Below are 18,951 nucleotides of genomic sequence, written 5' to 3'. Positions count from 1 at the left end.
AAGAATTGCTTCTTCAAACCTAATCTAAACCTATTCTCTTTCAGTTTGAAGTCACTCCCCTTCGCCCTGTTACAACATGCCCTTGTAAAAAAGTCCCTTCGCCCTGTTACAACATGCCCTTGTAAAAAAGTCCCTCTCCATCTCAGGAGAGCCATCCAGGCTCCCTTCAGGTACTGGAGGGCTGCAATTAGGTCACCCTGAAGTCTTCCCTTCTCCAGGCTGAACAATCCCAAATCTCTTTGCCTTTCCTCATAGAAGAGGTGCTCCATCCTCCTAATCAACTCTGTGCCACTAAAACATATATTAACCTTAATGGTGCATTGGCACAGTGCATGAAAACATCCACTTGTTTTCAACAGAGAATGTTTTCTTTTTATGTATTACACTACTCAGATCTTTCACGCAAGCACACTTTAATATAACAGAAACTTGGTAATTATGGCAAAAATAGGGGCAAGAATTTCAGCTGTCAGTCATGCCTGGAGAAAAAATAAATATGGTAGAAAGCATGAAGCTACGAAGGAAAAAATATGCGTTCTATCCTGCTCACTTCCCCTCATCCGTGGATGGAACTGGAAGCTCGGAGCCGCGAATCGGGCACCGCCCGCTGCTCAGGAAAGGGCAATTCCGAAGAAAGCCTCAGCTGCAAGTCCCCCACACAGATCTGGGCTGGATCACCGTCCAAAGCAACCGGGCATGTTTCAGGTTCTACCAACAGGTTTCCTTCCCAGCTTCCACGGGACGCGGCCGCGCCCGTCCCCGCCGCGGCTGGGCCCGGTGTCCGCCCGAGCTGCGAGCCCGCCCTGCCCTGCGCACCCCGCAGCGCGCTCTGCCCCGGGGCGCGATCCTGGGAGGGCCCTGCCGGGCCGCCCCAGCGGCGGTGTCCCTTTGCCCCTCTCCGGGAGATAGGGCCTCTCTCAGCCCGGACGAGGGCGAGTGCGCCCGTGTGGGACTGCTCTTCTCACTATCCACCTAAGCAGGGAAGGCACTATGCCCCCTCCCAAGATACCCCGTGTCCGCCCGACGAAGGCACCCCGGCAGCGCTCTCAGCTCTGCGGGGCAGGGCCGAGCCCCATGGTGGGGAGGAGGAGCAGAAGCAGCCGCAGCCGGGATTGGGGCCCGCCGGCACCGCCCGGCCGGTCGCGGGGTGGAGGCGGCGGGAGGAGGAGCGGTGGCGCGGACCGCAGCGAGCTGGCGGGGCTCGGCGCGGCGGTCCCTGAAGATGGCGGCGGCGGAGCCGGGCGCAGCTCCGGGCAGCGGGAGCTGCGCGCCGGCGGGCGGCGGCTCCGTGCCCGTCCTTTTCTGCTTCTCGGTTTTCGCGCGGCCCTCCAGCGTGCCCCACGGCGCCGGCTACGAGCTGCTGATCCAGAAGTTCCTCAGCCTGTACGGGGACCAGATAGACATGCACCGTAAGTTCGTGGTGCAGCTCTTCGCCGAGGAGTGGAGCCAGTACATCGACCTGCCGAAGGGCTTCCTGGTCAACGAGCGCTGCAAGGTGCGCCTGGTCCCGCTGCAGATCCAGGTGAGAGCCGGTGGGCTGGCAGCGCCGGCCGCCACAGGTGCGTGTGAGGGCGGGCAGCCCCGTCCTGCCGCGGCGAGCCCCGGCCCCTTCCGGGAGAAGTGAGGGATCCTGGAGCCGGCTGGGACCGTGGTCGCAGTCCCCACAGTCCGCGCTCACTTGTCTTTCCGTGGAAACTTTCGGGTTCCTAAGGCGGGGAGGCAGGTGCGCTTTGCGCCACGCGCGTCTGGTAACCGTGTTTTGCCTTCGGTTAGCCAGTAACTTACTTGGCGTCATGAACGGGAAGACAAGTCAGGTCACTGAAGTAATCAATGCTCTCTGTTAAATCAGGCGTCTCGTGCTACCCGGCCTTAGCCGGAGGTAATGGTGGGAGGTGGAAACTGAAAGAGTGCCAGTAAAGTGGGCTCTGCCAGAGCTCGGTATCTTGGCTTGTAGTTCATCAGGACCTCTGTATCCCTCTTTGCCTCAAAAGGCTCTTTTCTGATATTTAGGTTTATAGCTTGGTAGTTGTGTAGGCACAAACCAGGAAGCCAGACTGCCAGATAGTTGCAGTTACGGGTGCTTTGCTATGAATATACTTTTATGCCCACTAGAGATTGGTGCAAGCTGTGCTGTAATACTTCCACTCAAAAGACATTGCCTCTTTCTTTCTCCAATATCTAGGAATTCAACTTAAAAAAACCCCAAAAACTAAAACAGATCCCAGGATTAAACCCCATATCATTGCTGTTTTCATTCAGAACATTTTTTTAAAAAATTATAATGAGGAAATTTTAGTTTGCCTAGCCGACACTTCTCAGATGTTGGAAAAGTGTTATCATGAGAGCTGAAACATTGCTTGTGTTCTCTTAATGTTTTCAGAAATGTCTAATCCTGTTTGTAAACTCTGCTTAATCATAGTGTCTTGTATGCATAAACTCTCAAGGTGGTCTGTTTGCTTACATTGTACATTAAGGATGCCTTTGGCATCTTTATTCTTAACTTTATGCATGGAAAGAATGGTTAAGAAGAGCAAACTAGTTAAATAAATTGTTAGCACTAATCATATCCACTCAGCATATTCAGTTTAAAACTTTTCTGTTTCTGAGTTGTAAACAGAATTTATGGGGGCCCAATCAGAAAAACTGGAAAGGAACAGTCTTTCCAGCTTGCAAAAAGAGTTGGTGTAGGTGTTAATTAAAGCAAGGATTTTAAAAACAGAATTTGGGTATTCTGGGTGTATAACAGTGTTTCAGGTCAAAATTCGGTTCTCATTTGTGCATGCAGATCACTACTCTGCAAAGACTCCCTTGCAGATGCCTTCTGCACTGAAGCTGTAAATGCAGCTCAAGCATTTGTAGCAGGACGTATGTCTTGGAATAAAGGTCAGTGTTTTGACAAGGATACATCACTCCCAGGGTGCAAATGTGCTATACTTTGCAGGGATTCTGGTTGAACCAATATTTTATGCATTAATACCTACTTGATTGCCTACTTACACCAATACTGTTGCATTTCTGTTGCAGCTGTTGATATGGAAAGGATGGTAGTTGTGGCTTATTCCTTGATCTGTTTCAGCAGCTGTGAACGAACTGAAGATGTCTCAAATGAGACATCACAATGATGTCAGTCATCTTGCCTTAAGCCAGAGACAGGTGCTCAGAGATCACTTGTTTGAGAAACATTTGGTATGAGACAGACACAGCTGAGCCTTTTAAGACCTTTAGGACCTAGTGATGGTTATACTTTCTGTGTATTCATTCAGGCATTGCCACTATTATATACCCTTTTTTCCTTCCCTCCCACTTTTCCTCCCTCCCTCCCTCCATGATGTTTTATCTGCAGTTAGACACAACATTGATTTGGCAACTCTGTGTGTGGCATAGTCAGTGGAATTGCTGTTTTGAATGTATGTTTCAAGAGGGACAGATTTTGCTCGCTGATGTGATTAGACTTTCATATTTAGAAAGATATTTCTGGTTTAAAATTAAAATTCAGACATGCTAGCAGCTGTATCACTAGATAATAATTTCAGTGTTTTTAAAAGCATGTTTTATGAGGTATATGTATGCATTAAGTTTGAGGTAGGATTTTAACCTTTAAGGAAGCTAGTGCCCATAATCTCTGGTATGTTATCCTTCCATTTTGATTCCTGTGCAGGCCTGTCATAGAAGGATGCCTTTTGGTGTAATGGCTCACAAAATGTCAGCATCAAATGATATTTGACTGGGCTGTTTCAATTTCTTGTCCCTGCAGCTGAGGGGAGTAAGTAATCTCATGGAGGAATTACCATATACTGCCCTTGGAAAGCCGCTCCATGAACTCAATTCAAAGCTTGATCTGTACCGGGACATTTGCTCTTTCATTGTTTTATGCCTTTGTACCATCCTCATATATGTACATTTGTTTGGTCCGGGTGTCCTGACATGAAACAGTCACTTGAGCTTTTGATGGCCATGGAGCGTTAGGTGGGGTGCACTGCACTGTGATGTTCTGCCTGGCTGCCCCTCCTCAACTCAAATCTCCTCAACCCCAGACATGCAGTGAAGAGGGATATTTCCTTAGGCCTCTCTCAAATGGAGGGACTGAATCTGCTTTTCATAAATTTTAAGTCTTATAAAAGTCTTTCAACAGGGAACTATAACATTTGTAGTTTGGGTGAGGGAATGCAGGACCACTTTATTCACCTCTACGTGCAGTTAAATAGTGCTACAAAAGTTATTGTATTTTCCTGTAGTGTTGTGCCTGCCTTTGGAGGAGAGAAGTAAGGAAAAAGACTTTGGTGATATCCAAAGAAAAGACAGCTATATGCACATTACACTGTGTAATAGAGCAGTTCAGGCAGCTTTCCAATACATAACCAAGAGAGACTATATCATAATTACTGTCGTAACTTCAAGGTGACTTTTCCTCAGGAGGACTTGTGCTCTGTATTTACAAACTGGTAAACCTTAAGATACTGAAGCTAAAAGGGTCAAATTATTGCTGAAACCATTGTATGGAGCACGTCTATTTCAGGATAGTTTTTTGAGACAGGTTGGTGTCTCAGGCATATCTGTCTTGAAAAAAAACTGCCTGCAGAATGATATTCAACTTTTGCTGAATAATAAGGTAAATGAAATATAAAAATTAATACACAGATTTTCACTCTTATTGCACATACCTGATATTGCTCGGATGGTCTGGAACTAAAACTAACTAAACTCAGGAACCCAAGTCCATTTTCTGAAGACCAGGAAAAACCAAAGCATAAATTGCCGGGATGTTGTTTAGGGGTTTTAGGGTGAAATTATAAGTTTTGATAAATTAGTACATTCCTAAATAAATAAGTTTTTTGAAAAGCAGCATGTGGGACTTTAAAGAAGGGGAAAGAAAGGGCTGAAAATACTGAAAGAGGATTTTTTTCCTCAAATCATGACTCCTTGTTTGTCTGTCTTTACTCTGCAACAAGCATTTTAGTAATTTTAAATTTTGCTGATGACTTTTGTACTACATTTGTTATATGTACATGATGTGTTTTTTAAACTAAATCTGTCCTTTTCAAATGCTGAATTACTTGTAAAAATTAGCTTAGCATAAGATAAATATTTATGTTTCTAAATTGAAACACTTGTAACCTATTTTTCTCTTGAAATGCACCAAACTGAATGTATTCAATTTTTTTACATTTGAAATATAGGCAGTACAACTGAATCTTACCAATTTCCTTTAAGAAATACAGAACAAAAGATGGTAGCTTTTTTTGTTGTTGTCTCTTTTATGCCATTCTTGAAATACCAAAGTTGCAACATCCCCCAGTCTGCCCTTTTAGTACATAACCTTGACGTGAGATTTATGACATCACTAGTGATGTCAAATGGGATTATTTTTTTGCTTCTAGTTTCTTGTTCATTACAAATACTGTGAGGAATTTCATTTTGTACATCTCATGATTTCCTGGACTTTAAACAGGTAAAGGACAAATTCAAAGCCAGTGTATGTGAATATTTTTGTGAAGCTGAACTTATAATTTTAGTACTTCATCTCAATCACGTTTTGTCTGATGAATAATAATAATCAGCTGAGTTGATATATAGATGTGAAAAATCACGTCTCCTTTCCTGCCTAGAACTTTTCTAGAGTAGGATTTAAAGCTATATGTAACTCGTGACAGCATACCTTTAAATCCTGGTCTGGACAAGGTCCTAGAGACGACTTCTTTAGCTGGGTAAAAGAGCTGCATCAGGTTACTTGACCATTTGATGTATCTATTCTGGTTGTGCTGTGGGTAACCTTCAGCTGGAGGACAGAAAATCCTAAGAGAAATGAAGTGCAACAAGTGGAAATGCTTATGTACTGTTGAGGGGAACTTCATGTCATTTGGGTTTTGATGTTTTGTTTTTTAACTTTTGCGTTCAAGTTGTGTAATGTTATTTTGGCTGAGTAGGTGTTATGTTCAGGGTGGATTCAAGCAGATACTGTGTGGCTGCAGTGGCTCACAGTCCTTGCCCAGCCTGCAAGGAATTTCTGCAGTGAATCAAACAGGTGTTGATGTGCCAGCCCATGTTTGATGTTTAGGTGTAGTTCTGCCCTCACCCCAGCTCTTTGGAATGTTGGACTGGGGAGGTCTGGGTGATTTTCACTGTCAGGAGATGGGAAGTGAAGGTATTACAGCGTTCTTGTAGAAGGGGAGGATGGCATTGAAAGCAAGTAGGATTTATGTGGCACACTAAAGAGCTAGTAAACTAAACCTTTTCTTTATACATAGCAAATACTTAGGTGAATTTATTTATGGACTGTGTTAGCTACTATTTACAAACTTAATTTCAAACTGCTTTCTGCTGCACTCTGCCCTTCCCACATCTAGTCTTCCACGTAACACCAGCAAGTGTTGACTCTTTGATCTTAGCATCTCTTTCTTCCAGTTTCCTCTTATTCTGCCACAATTCAGACTGCAGTTAATCAGAAATAAATAAGAAAATCAGTATATTAATTATTTGTGTTAGACTTTGTAAAAGCTTTTATTTAGCAAGTAAACAGTTGACACTATTTTAGAGAGCTGCTGGCATGAATCTGAAGGCATAAATTGAATCATATGAAACCAACTTGACAATGAAGAAAAGCAGATATAGTGCTTTTGCTCCAGCTCCCTGTGCTTTTTGACATAAACATATGAGATTCAGTGAAAGTCTATATATAATAAGGATACTCTCTGGCTGGAAAGACAGTTTTCTTCTGCACTTCACTGTCAAATCAGAATAAAGTTTAATTGTGCTCTATAAAATGGCTTCCAAATCCACTGTTTTTAATTATTCCATTGTCCTTCTCCTTGATGAAACTTAGGGCAAATACTGTTTTTGCAGAAGATCCCAGGCTGGTAGGAGCTGCAAACATCTGAAAAAGACTTCAGGTATTTCAGGACAAGCTGGAGAAACAGGGTGCAATAAGATGTACTTCAAAATAGAAGTAGCAATGTAGAAACAATCAGCTACACAAACAGAAGATGAGGGAGAGTTCAGGGGATGATTTATAAGTCTAAAATGCGCCTCAGGAGTCAAAGTATCATCCATTATGAAAAGAGCAAATACTGTACTGGAAAGTACAGAATAAACAGGGCCTGGAAGGGCTGTGAGTTGGCTGATATTTGAGGCCCTACTAGAGCAGTGAAGTAGTATGGGCAGAGAAACACTGTTGTGATAGTAGTATTGAGTGCTCATTCCAGACTGCAATTTGAAAACTGCCCCAGGGAGGACAGTGAAAACAATTTGTAGGAAGAAATACTAAAAGCATTAGATACATTTTAGAATAAGAAGGGGGAGAGGAAGGCCTAAAGGGAGACCTAAAGGTCTGATTCCTGAGGTCTGGTAATAAGTTTTGCGTGTGATTATCCATGTGAGAGAGGATGGTAATGCTCTTGTATTTCAAATTCACTGTTGACCTAACTGGAAGTAACACTCATAAATGTGAGCAAAGGAGCTAAGGATGAGAAAACACTGAAAGGTAAAGGTAACAGAGCTGTAGGATGGGTTTCATAGGAGCTCTGTCTCTGATGGGTCAGACCATGTGGTTATTTGTGAAGAATTTGTGTTTGTTTGATCCTTCTGTAGGGGAAGACTATACAGTCTTGAAGACATTCCTACTCTATTCACATTTGTTCCTCTGCTAGGGGAGGTAGTGCCATCTGCTGCACCAGTAGAGGAAGGTGCATATCAAGGCAGTAGATTAACTTCACATTGGTCATTCTACAGTCCATGGTTCAGACAGATCTTAAAAATCTTTGTGGTTCAGACAGATCTTAAAAAATTACAGAATTACAGAATCAGTTAGACTGTGAAAAATCTCTGAGATTGAATCCAGCCTATGACTGAACACTGCCATGTCAATTACATCATGGCACCAAGTAGTACCTCCAGTCTTTCCTTCAAAGCCTTCAGCAACAGTGACTCCACCACCTCCCTGGGCAGCCCATTCTAATATCTGATCTCCCTTTCTGAGAAGAAATCCTTCCTATGTCCAACCTAAACCTCCTCTAGTGCAGCTGTTAAAGTGATGGAAAGATTTAAAGTAGAAAATAATAGTCTTTATTTGTCATATAAATGCTAAGAAAAAATGACACATTTTATGAGTAGGAACCACATTTATAAATATTGTTTATTCCAATTATACTATTTTTATTGCTGAGCAGTAGGAAAGTTAAATGTCATGGTTGACTTCTGTGATGGTAGTAAGTGCCAGAGCTGTAACAGGTCACAGTACGTGTTCCCTGTGGTGTTGAATTGTACGTGAATACTGCCTGCCAACTTTTTTCATTGTTCATGCAAATGGTATGGTATGATGGATGGTGTTCAAGAACAAGGTGATTATTTAATTTTATGTCCAATCTTTCTTGGTCCCAGGCCTCATTCATTACGTGGTGTAGAGTTGCAGAAGTGTTACTTGGGAAAAGTATCTAGAGGCTGCCTTCCCTACCCCCTTGATCAAATCAGCTGCTGCATTGCTGGATACTGAAAATTTCCTAGGATTGAAGATCTCACATCTTTGGTAATTTTTTTCAGTGCAGCTGTATTTCCTGGTGAAAAAGATTTTGGAACTAATATTTATTGATTCCCAATTCCTTTGCAGTGAGTTGACCTTGGCTGGCCACCAGGTGCCCACCAAACTGCTCCTTTCCATGTCCTCAGTAGGACAAAGAAGCTTGTACTTCTCAGAAGCTCTTTATTCAATGTGATTTTTCTGTCTGCTGAAAAGCTCCTGAAGGATGTAATTTCTCTTGAGTTGCCTTACAACTAATGGTAGTATGTAGCTCTTTCCCTGTAGCTTCCATCTGAAGCCCTGTACTTTGATTCGACAGGTAGTGCAAGTAATTTATTTATACAATACAATATATTGGTATATCTTTGCAATAATTTATTTTTACAAATACAAATTATACAAAGCACTCTTGTGTGTATATATATATGTGAGTATATATATATATATATATACACACACACATAATTTTATTTATACAAAGCACTCTTTCTAAGTGTAAGAAGATTTAGTATTTGGTTTATTTGTCTTATCCCCTCCTTTCTACCCCACTTGGTACCTTGCATGAGGGAAACTCTAGGAGATTACTTTTGTCGTTAAAATGTATTCAGTAATATTTACAGTCTTCTCTAGTTTCATTCTAGCCTTTGGACTTTCATCAGGCTTGTGCTGAAAGATATCATAGACAAACCAAATTGACTACACAATGGAAGTATTGAAAATATATGTACATACATTATTTGAAAGCAAGTGGATGTCTGAATTTTTTTAAACTTTAATTTATCCTGAGTCTATTTCAGTTCCAAGAATTGTGGATTTAAAAATGAATTTGAAGAGTGTAATTTTGCTTTTGGCACTTTTTTTTTGCTGTGATTTAGGCACTGTGTTCCTCTGCCCCCTTCAGAAATCAGAAATATCCATGTACATTTATGTTGACTTGTGCTTCCCACCTAATAATATCTTGATTACGTATTGATGACTATACCTACTGTTCAGTATCAGCTATGCATTTTAATTCAGAAGCATACCAAAATCAGGCTTGACAAACTTACCTCCTATTTTGACTCAAAGTAACATAAATCCATAATCTAGCAGATGTATTGCAAACGCTTCCTAATTCTGCTGCATTTCTGAAAGGATGTCCACTGCCATGGAAAACATTACCTTTATTTCTTTTTTTCAGATTACTACTTTGGGCAGCCTGACACCCTCAAGCACTGTTTTTTTCTGTTGTGACATGCAAGAGCGATTTCGACCTGCCATCAAATACTTCGGTGATATCATCAGCGTGGGCCAACGACTGGTATGTTGTCGTGAGTTTTGGTCACTCATTGTAAACTATTATTTTACATGCAGTCTAATGATTACTTAGTATAGGTAATAACAATGTCTTTATTATTGTTCTTTTTTGTTCTTTTTTTTCCCCCATTTGTTTAAAAAATGTTTTCCTCTCTGTCCTCTTATAGCTCCAAGGTGCACGGATCTTGGGAATTCCAGTTATTGTCACTGAACAGTATCCCAAAGGCCTTGGCAGCACTGTGCAAGAAATTGATTTAACAGGAGCTAAACTTGTGCTTCCCAAGACAAAATTTTCAATGGTGTTGCCAGAAGTTGAAGCAGCATTAGCAGAGATCCCTGGTGTCCGGAGTATTGTCCTCTTTGGAGTAGAAGTAGGTGCTTTGCCATTCTGATACTGGTTTCTGGTAATGTCTATTGGCCCTCAAAGGGGACATCTCTTTGTGTAATTTAAAAAAAAAAACCCTCGATTTATATTACTTAGAGCTTAGATATCCTCTACAAAATGAATTATTTTTGTGTTGTCATTAATATTGTCTCATAAAAGAATTTGAGATGAGATACTTGTAAACTATAGGCACTTGTCTCAATCTTAACTGGCATTTAAAATGCATATTGAGTTCCCTTGTACTGCCAGGGTAGAAAAATATGTATTTGAACTCTAATTAATTATGAACTCTGTTACTGGTTTGTTGGTGCCTTTTCTTCCTTTGATTTCTCCCCTGTAGACTCATGTCTGTATCCAGCAAACAGCACTGGAATTAATTGGCAGAGGTCTGGAAGTTCATATTGTAGCTGATGCCACCTCATCAAGAAGTATGATGGACAGAATGTTTGCTCTTGAAGTAAGTTTCTTAGTCAGGGCTTTCTTCACTTTGGATTGGTATGTTAAGTACTCTGCTTATTGTAAGCTGACAAGGAATTTCTATGGAAAAAGCAGCGGATAAAAGTAGATTTGGGAAGAGATGAGTACTCCGATCTTAAAATAACATTAAAAATGGAGAAGTAGTACTGGTTTTTTAAAATCTCCTTAAATTATGATTTAATATGCATAACCCAGTTTGGAATGTTTGGAATTTAAAAGTGATTGTTCCATACAATATAGATTACTCCATAGAAACATTAGTATTTTAGCATATCCCTTTATGCAGTGTTACCTCTACAGCAGAGTAAAAGTGCTATAAAGCTTTTGGTTTTGTTGTTTCAAAGAGTATTTATTCAGGTGTTGAAATTCTTGAAGTGCAGTGAAATACAGTATGTGATCCTGTTCAGATGTCTTTGTACCTCTGTCCCTCCTTCTGCTTTTCCTCATCAGTGCAAATTAAAGCTTAATCACAAGACCCTGATTATAGTAAAGATTCCCCTCCTCCCTGCTTTTAGGAGCTTAGGCAAACTAAATATTGAGAAAGTGGAGATAAATGTAACAAGAGGATTTAAAAGCGCATACAACTATGTCATAGCAAATTCATTCAAATGATTTTTTGATGGTGTACTCCTAACTTGCCTACAGGCATCAGTGTTTAAAGTCAAAACCCGATACATACAGTAAGTATGGCAATTTTTTGCCTCAGGCCCTAATAATTATTTGAAGTAGAAACTAATGATAACCACAGTGTGTTATACTTTTTCATAGATTTTGAGAAGACTTAATTTCTTAAAGGCTAAAGTGAAATCCCCAGCATACAGTGATTGATGAAACCGGTGACTTTGATTAAGTGGAAACCTAATGTCAGCTGTCACTTAGAGCATAGGGATACATACAGAGTGCAGGAATGATTAAAGTCATGGACTTCCCAAATCAATGTGGTGCAGCAGCAGGAGACAAAACAAATACAGAAAACCTGAAATCTGTTTGCCTTATTGTGTATGTTTTTGTATGTTTATTACTTACAATGTGTCTGTAAGCATAGAAGTTGGGCCAATGTAATAAAGGTTAAAACCAGTGACTAGCTTTGCCTTACTTTCTAGACAAAAAGCTATTGATCTTAGAAGTGTGATTGCTTGCAAAAGCTGTAAATTTTTCCATTTTAAGTAACTTTTTGGTATACCTTTGCAATGCTTTCTCAGTAAGCAAAAGGAAGTGTTCTTTTGTGATCCCTCATGTTGTCAGTCATCACAATATGATTGAGCCAACACTACCGTGCGGAGTTGAGCCAACAGTAACACCTCCTCTGCTGCACATGGCAGCACAGACCAACATTGTCCACTTCTTGTGTTACAGAGCCTCACTTAAAAGTGCTACTGAGGGGTGTGGGCTAGAGCAAGCAAGACGTGGGCATGTCTGGGAGGAGGAGACGAGGAGAAACGGGCATGTCTGGGAGGAGGAGACGAGGAGAAACGGACATGTATTGGACATGTCCTTAATCCTGATTGACTGTGGCATTATGGGGGAAGTGAGCAACGTCCCAGAGTCTTGGGTAATCCTGCTTTAGTTTCACCATACAGCTCACCATTCCTAGTCACATTCTTTTAATGAATGAGTCTAGCGTTGTCTCTTGTGCAAACTTTCGCAATCTGGTGAGCTGAGGTAAGTTTTATTGACCAGGGCTCCTGGACCCTTTTCATTACCTTTCTGGGATGAATGTAACATTTGCCTTTTCACAATAAAACAGCCCTTCTCTATTCAAAGTGACCTTTCAGGAATAATAAAGAGGGACTTTGCAGTGATAACCTCAGTAGTCCCAAATAACTCCCATCTGGTCCCACCTGCCCCTTCAGTTCTCCACATTTCCCATCACGTAACATGTGTTTTGATTGTACTGGTGATGAATATACAAATATTTGAGTGGGTGTACTAGGAAGTGCAATTTGACTTAATTGGTAGCAAAAGCTTTCACGTCTGCTTGGATAACAGGTTGTTTCCACTTCTGTTGTGTGCTTTGAAATGACAGCAGGCAACAATTTCTAGTTTAAAAAAGCCTCAGAAACCAAAAAATCTTGAAAATTGATGAAATAACTCAGCCCAAAAGTTCAAGTTTGTCACTATTCTGAATCTCTGCCGTGTCTATTGAAGATGTCTTATGCCAGTGTTTGGTCTCAGATTGAGACAGCTTAGTCTGCTTCTACTGGATTTCTTTTCTGTTCTTTGTCTTTTCTTCTTGTTTCTTGTGGATGCAACATACTTCTCAAAGACTCTCTTCTAAGAAAATTTGTGATTTCCTTGGAAATCATCCAATATACTTAGCAAATGCATCTCTTATTTTCTGCTGATCTAAAATCTGTAAAAATAATATCTAGTCCTAGAAAAGTATAAATCAATGCCAGCCTCTTTTGGCATGTTATGGTGTGTTTTGATTTTAAAGAAAAGATGTTTTCTCTTTTTAATCAACATTTCACATACAGAAATGATTTTTTAAGGGTCTAGATATTTTTTTCTCATCCATGCTAGGTAAAACCAAAACCTTTGTTTCTTGGAGAGGCTCATATTGAAAACATTGCCATAATATTTCATATTAATTTTTCTATTTTTCTTCTTTTTTGTATGCTTGTGAAGTTTAACAAATATGGTTGTATAGAGTAGGCGAGCTGAAGAAGGTAGTTACTTTGTTTCAGTGTAAGAACATTGAGAGGCTTGTTGTTGTAATGGCAAGTAGGAAGTATTGAATTCAGTAAATCCAGTGTTGTTAGTTTCTTGTTATGTAAACTGTAGTTACATATACTTTACTGGTTGATCCCTTAAAGTTAGTAACTTTCGCCCATCAGTTGCTTTGTAATTGAAGAGCTAGAAGGTTTGGACCTTCTCTTTGCTTTAATAATACAGTTGAAACCTGTATGTAATATGTCTATTCTCTGCCACTTGCCCTCCCTTAGCTTATTCAGGATCCCATTAGATTTGGTGGAGCATGCAGCTGAGTAGAGGATGAGGGAGGGAAATCTGACTCTATGGAGAGCTTTACTGCCAAAGCATCTTTATGATGGCTGGGAAGATGATGGGGTACATGGGTTGATCAGCCTTTGCTGAAGGTAACTTTGTTATGTAAGCAGCAACCACAGTTTAAAAAGTCCTGTAACTTTACAATTAAAGTCCTGTGCCTTGTGCTATGTGATGCTCAAGTCCTGTTGAGTTGCTCACTTAAAAGATCTAGCAGGCCTCTTTTGGTCTTGCTTTCCCTTCAGCTATACATTTTATCCTGTAGCGTGTGAGAACTGACTCTGGAGTTATTATCTGTAATTAAACATCATTTAAAAAGAGCTGCTGTTGTGCCAGTATGATTTATAATGTCTGTAGAAGAGATTTTCCCTCTTTCTCCAGAGATTATTGCTACTAGTGTGCTCTGTAGTCCGAAAGCTGAAGCAGTTGTACGTAACAATGTCTGAGAGAGAAATTGTTATAATTTCTTCCTTAAAGCTGTTAGGTTGGACCTTGCTATTATATTTTTTCCCCAGGCCTTTAATCTACGTGAGAGTGAAGAATGCTGTCCTCTGGGTTAAGCAAGGGGAAAGGGTTGTTATTAAGATGTGTGGGGCTGCTGCCTATTAAATCTGACGTGGGGAAAGAATCTAGTTCAAGTAGAAAGCCTTATTTGCAATCCAGGGCAGCCTTTTGCCATAGGAAAGCCTAAACCCTGTCAGGTTTTTTTTCCTAGCTTTATAAATTATACCACTAAGAAATGCTGGAGTGGAATTGGCAGTACTTTTGTTAATAGGAGATGCTTTTGAAAATGTTATCTGTCTTTTCTTTCAAAATTCACTCATTCACATTTGCAAATATCTTACATTATTTTCTCTCTGCTCTTTTATTTTTCAGCGTCTTGCACGTACTGGAATTATAGTTACCACTAGCGAAGCAATATTGCTGCAGCTGGTAGCTGATAAAGAACATCCAAAATTCAAAGAAATTCAAAATCTCATTAAGGCAAGTGCCCCTGAGTCAGGGCTCCTCTCCAAAGTTTAAAGCAGGCACGGAGGAAGCAGATCTCACTGTCCACTTAACAGAAGAAGGAAGGCTATAAGCGCACATGTACGTGTTCTTTCACTCAAAGTTTGGTAGGAGTGTAATAATAAAAATTGACATACTTGTGCTTGCTTTAGCACAATTGTTCGGTTATATGTCTGTGTTTTGTTTAGTTACATCTGTCAGAAGTTTTGGGTATCATAGGACCATTTTGTTGTCAAATTTCTATATTAAAAAAAATAAATCAACAGAGGTGCCTGCTAGTCTATACTGTACACTGATTGTAACAGCTCAATAAATGCATATTTTGGTGACACCCCTTGAGTGTGTGCTTTGCAATTGTTCTGTGATGTCCTGTTTTACTTTTGTATTAACAGAAGATAATTACTTATTGGATAAATGTGATGTGATACACTTTAATATTCTATATAAATGAAGTATTTTATTAGGGCATAAATTAAAACTGAGTAAGATATATGACCTATATGTGCGCTTTTGGTCTCTAGGATAAAATTTAGGCACTTTGTTTCATAGACAAGACACATAAATCAAGCAGGGCTGATATTTGATTGCCCTAGGTAGCTGAAGTCTGCATCATGACTTTTGATTATACTGAAATTGACTGCCCAAGGCTGTACTTTCCTTAAGTGTATACAAACAGAAGACTGTTGTGTAATGAGTTCTTTATAAACAAATGGTGTAAACTCCTTCAGAACTTGCAAATATTACCAAAGCTGTAAATTGGAAATGCTAAGGATGTTTAATAATGAAAACTTTACAGGTTCATGTGCTAAATCTACTAATATGTTTAGATTTATTTTGCTTTGTTTTACCTCCAGTTTAGTGAGATTGAATAATTCTATCCAATATACTCAAGAGGGCTCTGAAAGAAGGTTTAGCTTCTCTCAGTTTTTGTGCTTTTTTTGTGGTCTGTAGTTGGGTGGAGTTTGAATAGAATCTGGTCTAAAAATATTCTTCAGAAAAATAGCATCTTTAACATAATTATATTTTTTCTATCTAGTAATAATCTTTTAACATGTGATTATTGATAAAGGCACTCCCTTCATGTTCTAGGGGATTAAACAATGTTGTATAAAGTTTACAGTGTGCCTGAGACATTTATTTTTTTTAAAGAGTACTAGATGATGTCATACTAACCACTGATCCTTTTGGTAAAAAAGCTATTAAAGTACATGTATTGTTTTAAATTGCTTATTTTCCCTACGAGATGGCTCTAAAAGAATTGTTTCATAAATAAAAATAATTTCAGTTGTTTCACATAACCTTTATATGTTCCAAATAAATAAAAAATTAACATTTGCTGTCTCTCTTTCACTTGTGATATTTACTGTAGAGCAAAGAGTTGTTTGCCATGGACCTTATTCTAGTTTGTACATCTGTGGAAGTTCTATGGATGTCATGGGAATTTTGTGTAAAGATCAAGGGTGGATAATGTTGAATGATTCTTGTCTTCAGCATCTAGTTAAGTGTTACTTAACACTCTAGAATATGAGGAATGAGCATTACGCTTCAAGCTGGAGGCTGGAATGCAAGTTGGGTTAAGAATGCTTGCTATATCACTGATCTGCTTTTAACCTTCTTTCCTGGTTTATTAATTGTGTTTCTTAGCAGTACAAAGTTAATTTATATAAATCAACAGCTGTGCAGAAAAATACTATAAATTTCTTATGAAATAATGGGTTTATTGCCATCCTTACCATTATGTGTTGATGGTACCAAGAGACAGTAATTGAAGGAAAAACTGGAGCATTTTTTCCCACATTTATTTTTGAAACCGTATCAGTTGCCTCAAGAACAAATGCATGGACTTTTAAGAAGTAATGGTATTGTTACTAAAATTTTACCACTTTCATAGAAAAGTAAGTTGAAGGACAGATGTCACATCTTCCTTTACATTCCTCTTTTGCCACAAGGGGAATCATTGGGTAGCAAGATGGCACTAAAGAAGAAGCTATAAAATGCATGGATAGTCTCTGTGCTAATTCTACTTTTTTTTCCCTGCAATTTGCATTGCCTTCTGTGGCACACCAGATTTTTGTCAAGATGCCTAGTTTGTGGGGTTTTTTCCCATAAGCTTAAATTAGAAGAATTCAGAAATACACAGTTATCTTATAAAACTGAGCTCTTAGATGTGAATTTAAGGGTGAAATACATTCCTTGTTTGTTAGATGTATGCATTATTCAGCATCACATGGGTCATTCAGATGAGATTGTAAGAGTGTTGATGAAAGAAGAAGAGAGAAACATGTTGCCGTATGTCTCCTACGTAAAGTAGGTTTATTCACAGGACAAAATTTCCTTTGCTTCTTCATTGCTCTCAATTCGTCCATATTTTCTGTTCTCCGACAAGTGGATGTTCCAGTGCAGCAGAACGTCTGTGGGCTATTGTGCTATGTAGAGTAAGTACTGTTTTGTTCTGCAAGGATAGGAAATAAATTCTTGAAATAAAGTGGAGGAGGATTGCTTAAGGGTATATTCAGCTGATTGTGAAGAAGCTCTCTGTCAAGCTTTTCTTTATTTGAAAACTTCACCACAGCTATGGCTAAGCAATACAGTTGTCACCTGCTATAGGTGGCTTTAGCATAATTTCTCTTTTTTTGGGGAAGCAGAAAGACACTTCTTGATGGAGAAGGGGGGTTTATTTTACCTTGTAGGAGTTTGGGTTCTGTGCAAGGTTGCTAATACCCTGTTTTCCTCACTGCAGTAGTTGATATATAAATGCTGCATTAAGTATAGCAAGATATGCATGTGATTAGTTTTAATCTGCTAAATCATTACAAAGATGAGTATTTTTTTCTTATTAAGACAGTTTAGGTTTTGAGTTTAAAATATGATCCTGTTTATTCACAGAACTATGGTCCTTATATTTCCACATGCATGATAATTTTGTATGAACTAAACTGAGTAGGGTTTCCAGTAACCTTTGCAAAACCTGAAAACAGAGAATGAATAAAATATCAGCTGTAGTGAGCCAATGTTTTCTATTATGGCTGAAGGAATTATGCTGTGGGACTGTTCCACCATCGTTTTTGCACTTGCCTGTTAGTAGTTATCAGGCGCATGTTTACTTCAATCCTGCTGCTTATTCAGTACTGTTCCTATTAGACATAGGAAACCCTCTCTCAAACTCCATGCCCTGCCCCCATATTTATTACTTTATCTTAAAAATTACATTAGCCTTTTGGGTAAGAATTGCAATCAGTCATTTTCTACTGCTACAGACTTCTTATCTCTTAGGGAAGAGATGAAGGCTAGATACTTTGTTGCTTTAAAAGCTTTGTTTGAATTAAAGAGTAATTCCTAGACCTCTGGAGCCCGGAATAGTGACAAATGATGTTAAAGGCTTTTCCTTTGGTGAGGGGTGATGCTGACTAGTAGTGCTTTGCAGTCCACTTGTTCTTCCAAGTGTTTTACCACTTTTACTGGTAAAGGCAGAAGATGGCAGTGATTTCTAGAATCTGGGGTTTGAGGTTTTTTTGCTTGCTGGATAAACTAGAGATAAAATGTACTGAGTAGTTATAGCCGATGTCCTTCAGAAAGGTTTAGAAAATCTGCTCAGCAAATGAACTATTGAAAGAAATCTATGAAAAAAATATCTGTTTTGTTTGTCCAGTGCCAGTTTCATCTTAGTAACAAGTTGTTGTTGGCCCTTTCGGTAATCTCAACTAGTACTTCTGGTGCAGCAGAGATTGCAGTTGGTGATATGTGCTGTTCCTCTTTGATGCAACTGTGTGTATACATAAATACACCCCAAAGTGTGGGATCTGGTCCTTTATTACTCATTTGAATTGCATAACCTAGTTTTCCGTATGAGATAAAAGGACGTTTGCAAAGGACTGCTGTGAATGGAGGGAATTTATTAAGTATTAGCATGCTTAGGTCAGCTCAATAGAGTTTTGAAAACCACCAGGGTTGGCAGCTCTCCTGCCACTGACAGCATTAGGCTTTACTTTAATGAAACCTTTTTATCTGCTTAAGAGAGAAGATTGAGCAAACAAATGAAGAGAACAGTTAATAGAGAATAGATGGTGAAGTGCAAAGGCAAAATGGGAAAGAAAAAGTTTTCTAATTATTTCTGGTTTGCTTCTTTTTTTTTGCATGGGGGTGTTAGGAAGCTGGAACATTGTTAATACAGAGTTATATACCTTAATTTTCAAAAACTGAGTAGGTCACAGCAGTCATTGCCTCTATCTTACTGTGGCCTTTATTTTCTCCCTGTACTGATTTTACCTTG

At 39.4% G+C, this 18,951-nt stretch overlaps 1 protein-coding gene across 1 annotated transcript; it reads left to right on the top strand.

Annotated features, from left to right (window-relative positions):
• The first annotated feature begins 1,148 nt into the window (after positions 1–1,148).
• Positions 1,149–16,011, top strand: ISOC1 (isochorismatase domain containing 1). The gene is made up of 5 exons (XM_084224938.1): positions 1,149–1,522; positions 9,690–9,809; positions 9,973–10,176; positions 10,531–10,647; positions 14,550–16,011. Exons 1-5 carry the CDS (start codon positions 1,223–1,225, stop codon positions 14,694–14,696), a joined length of 888 nt encoding a protein of 295 aa, XP_084081064.1. The 5' UTR covers positions 1,149–1,222; the 3' UTR covers positions 14,697–16,011.
• Positions 16,012–18,951: the final 2,940 nt, after the last annotated feature.

Source organism: Fringilla coelebs, assembly GCF_963513975.1.
Source record: "Fringilla coelebs genome assembly, chromosome: Z".
In the NCBI taxonomy this organism is placed as follows: domain Eukaryota; kingdom Metazoa; phylum Chordata; class Aves; order Passeriformes; family Fringillidae; genus Fringilla; species Fringilla coelebs.
Note: the sequence above shows the minus strand (reverse complement) of the source record. Positions and strands in the feature narration are given on the sequence as shown.

Coding starts and splice junctions, on each gene's coding strand:
- ISOC1 (XM_084224938.1), top strand. CDS start 1,223: ATGGCGGCGGCGGAGCCGGGCGCAGCTCCGGGCAGCGGGAGCTGCGCG. Junction 1,523..9,689: donor TGGTCCCGCTGCAGATCCAG/GTGAGAGCCGGT, acceptor TCTTTTTTTCAG/ATTACTACTTTGGGCAGCCT. Junction 10,648..14,549: donor ACAGAATGTTTGCTCTTGAA/GTAAGTTTCTTA, acceptor TTTATTTTTCAG/CGTCTTGCACGTACTGGAAT.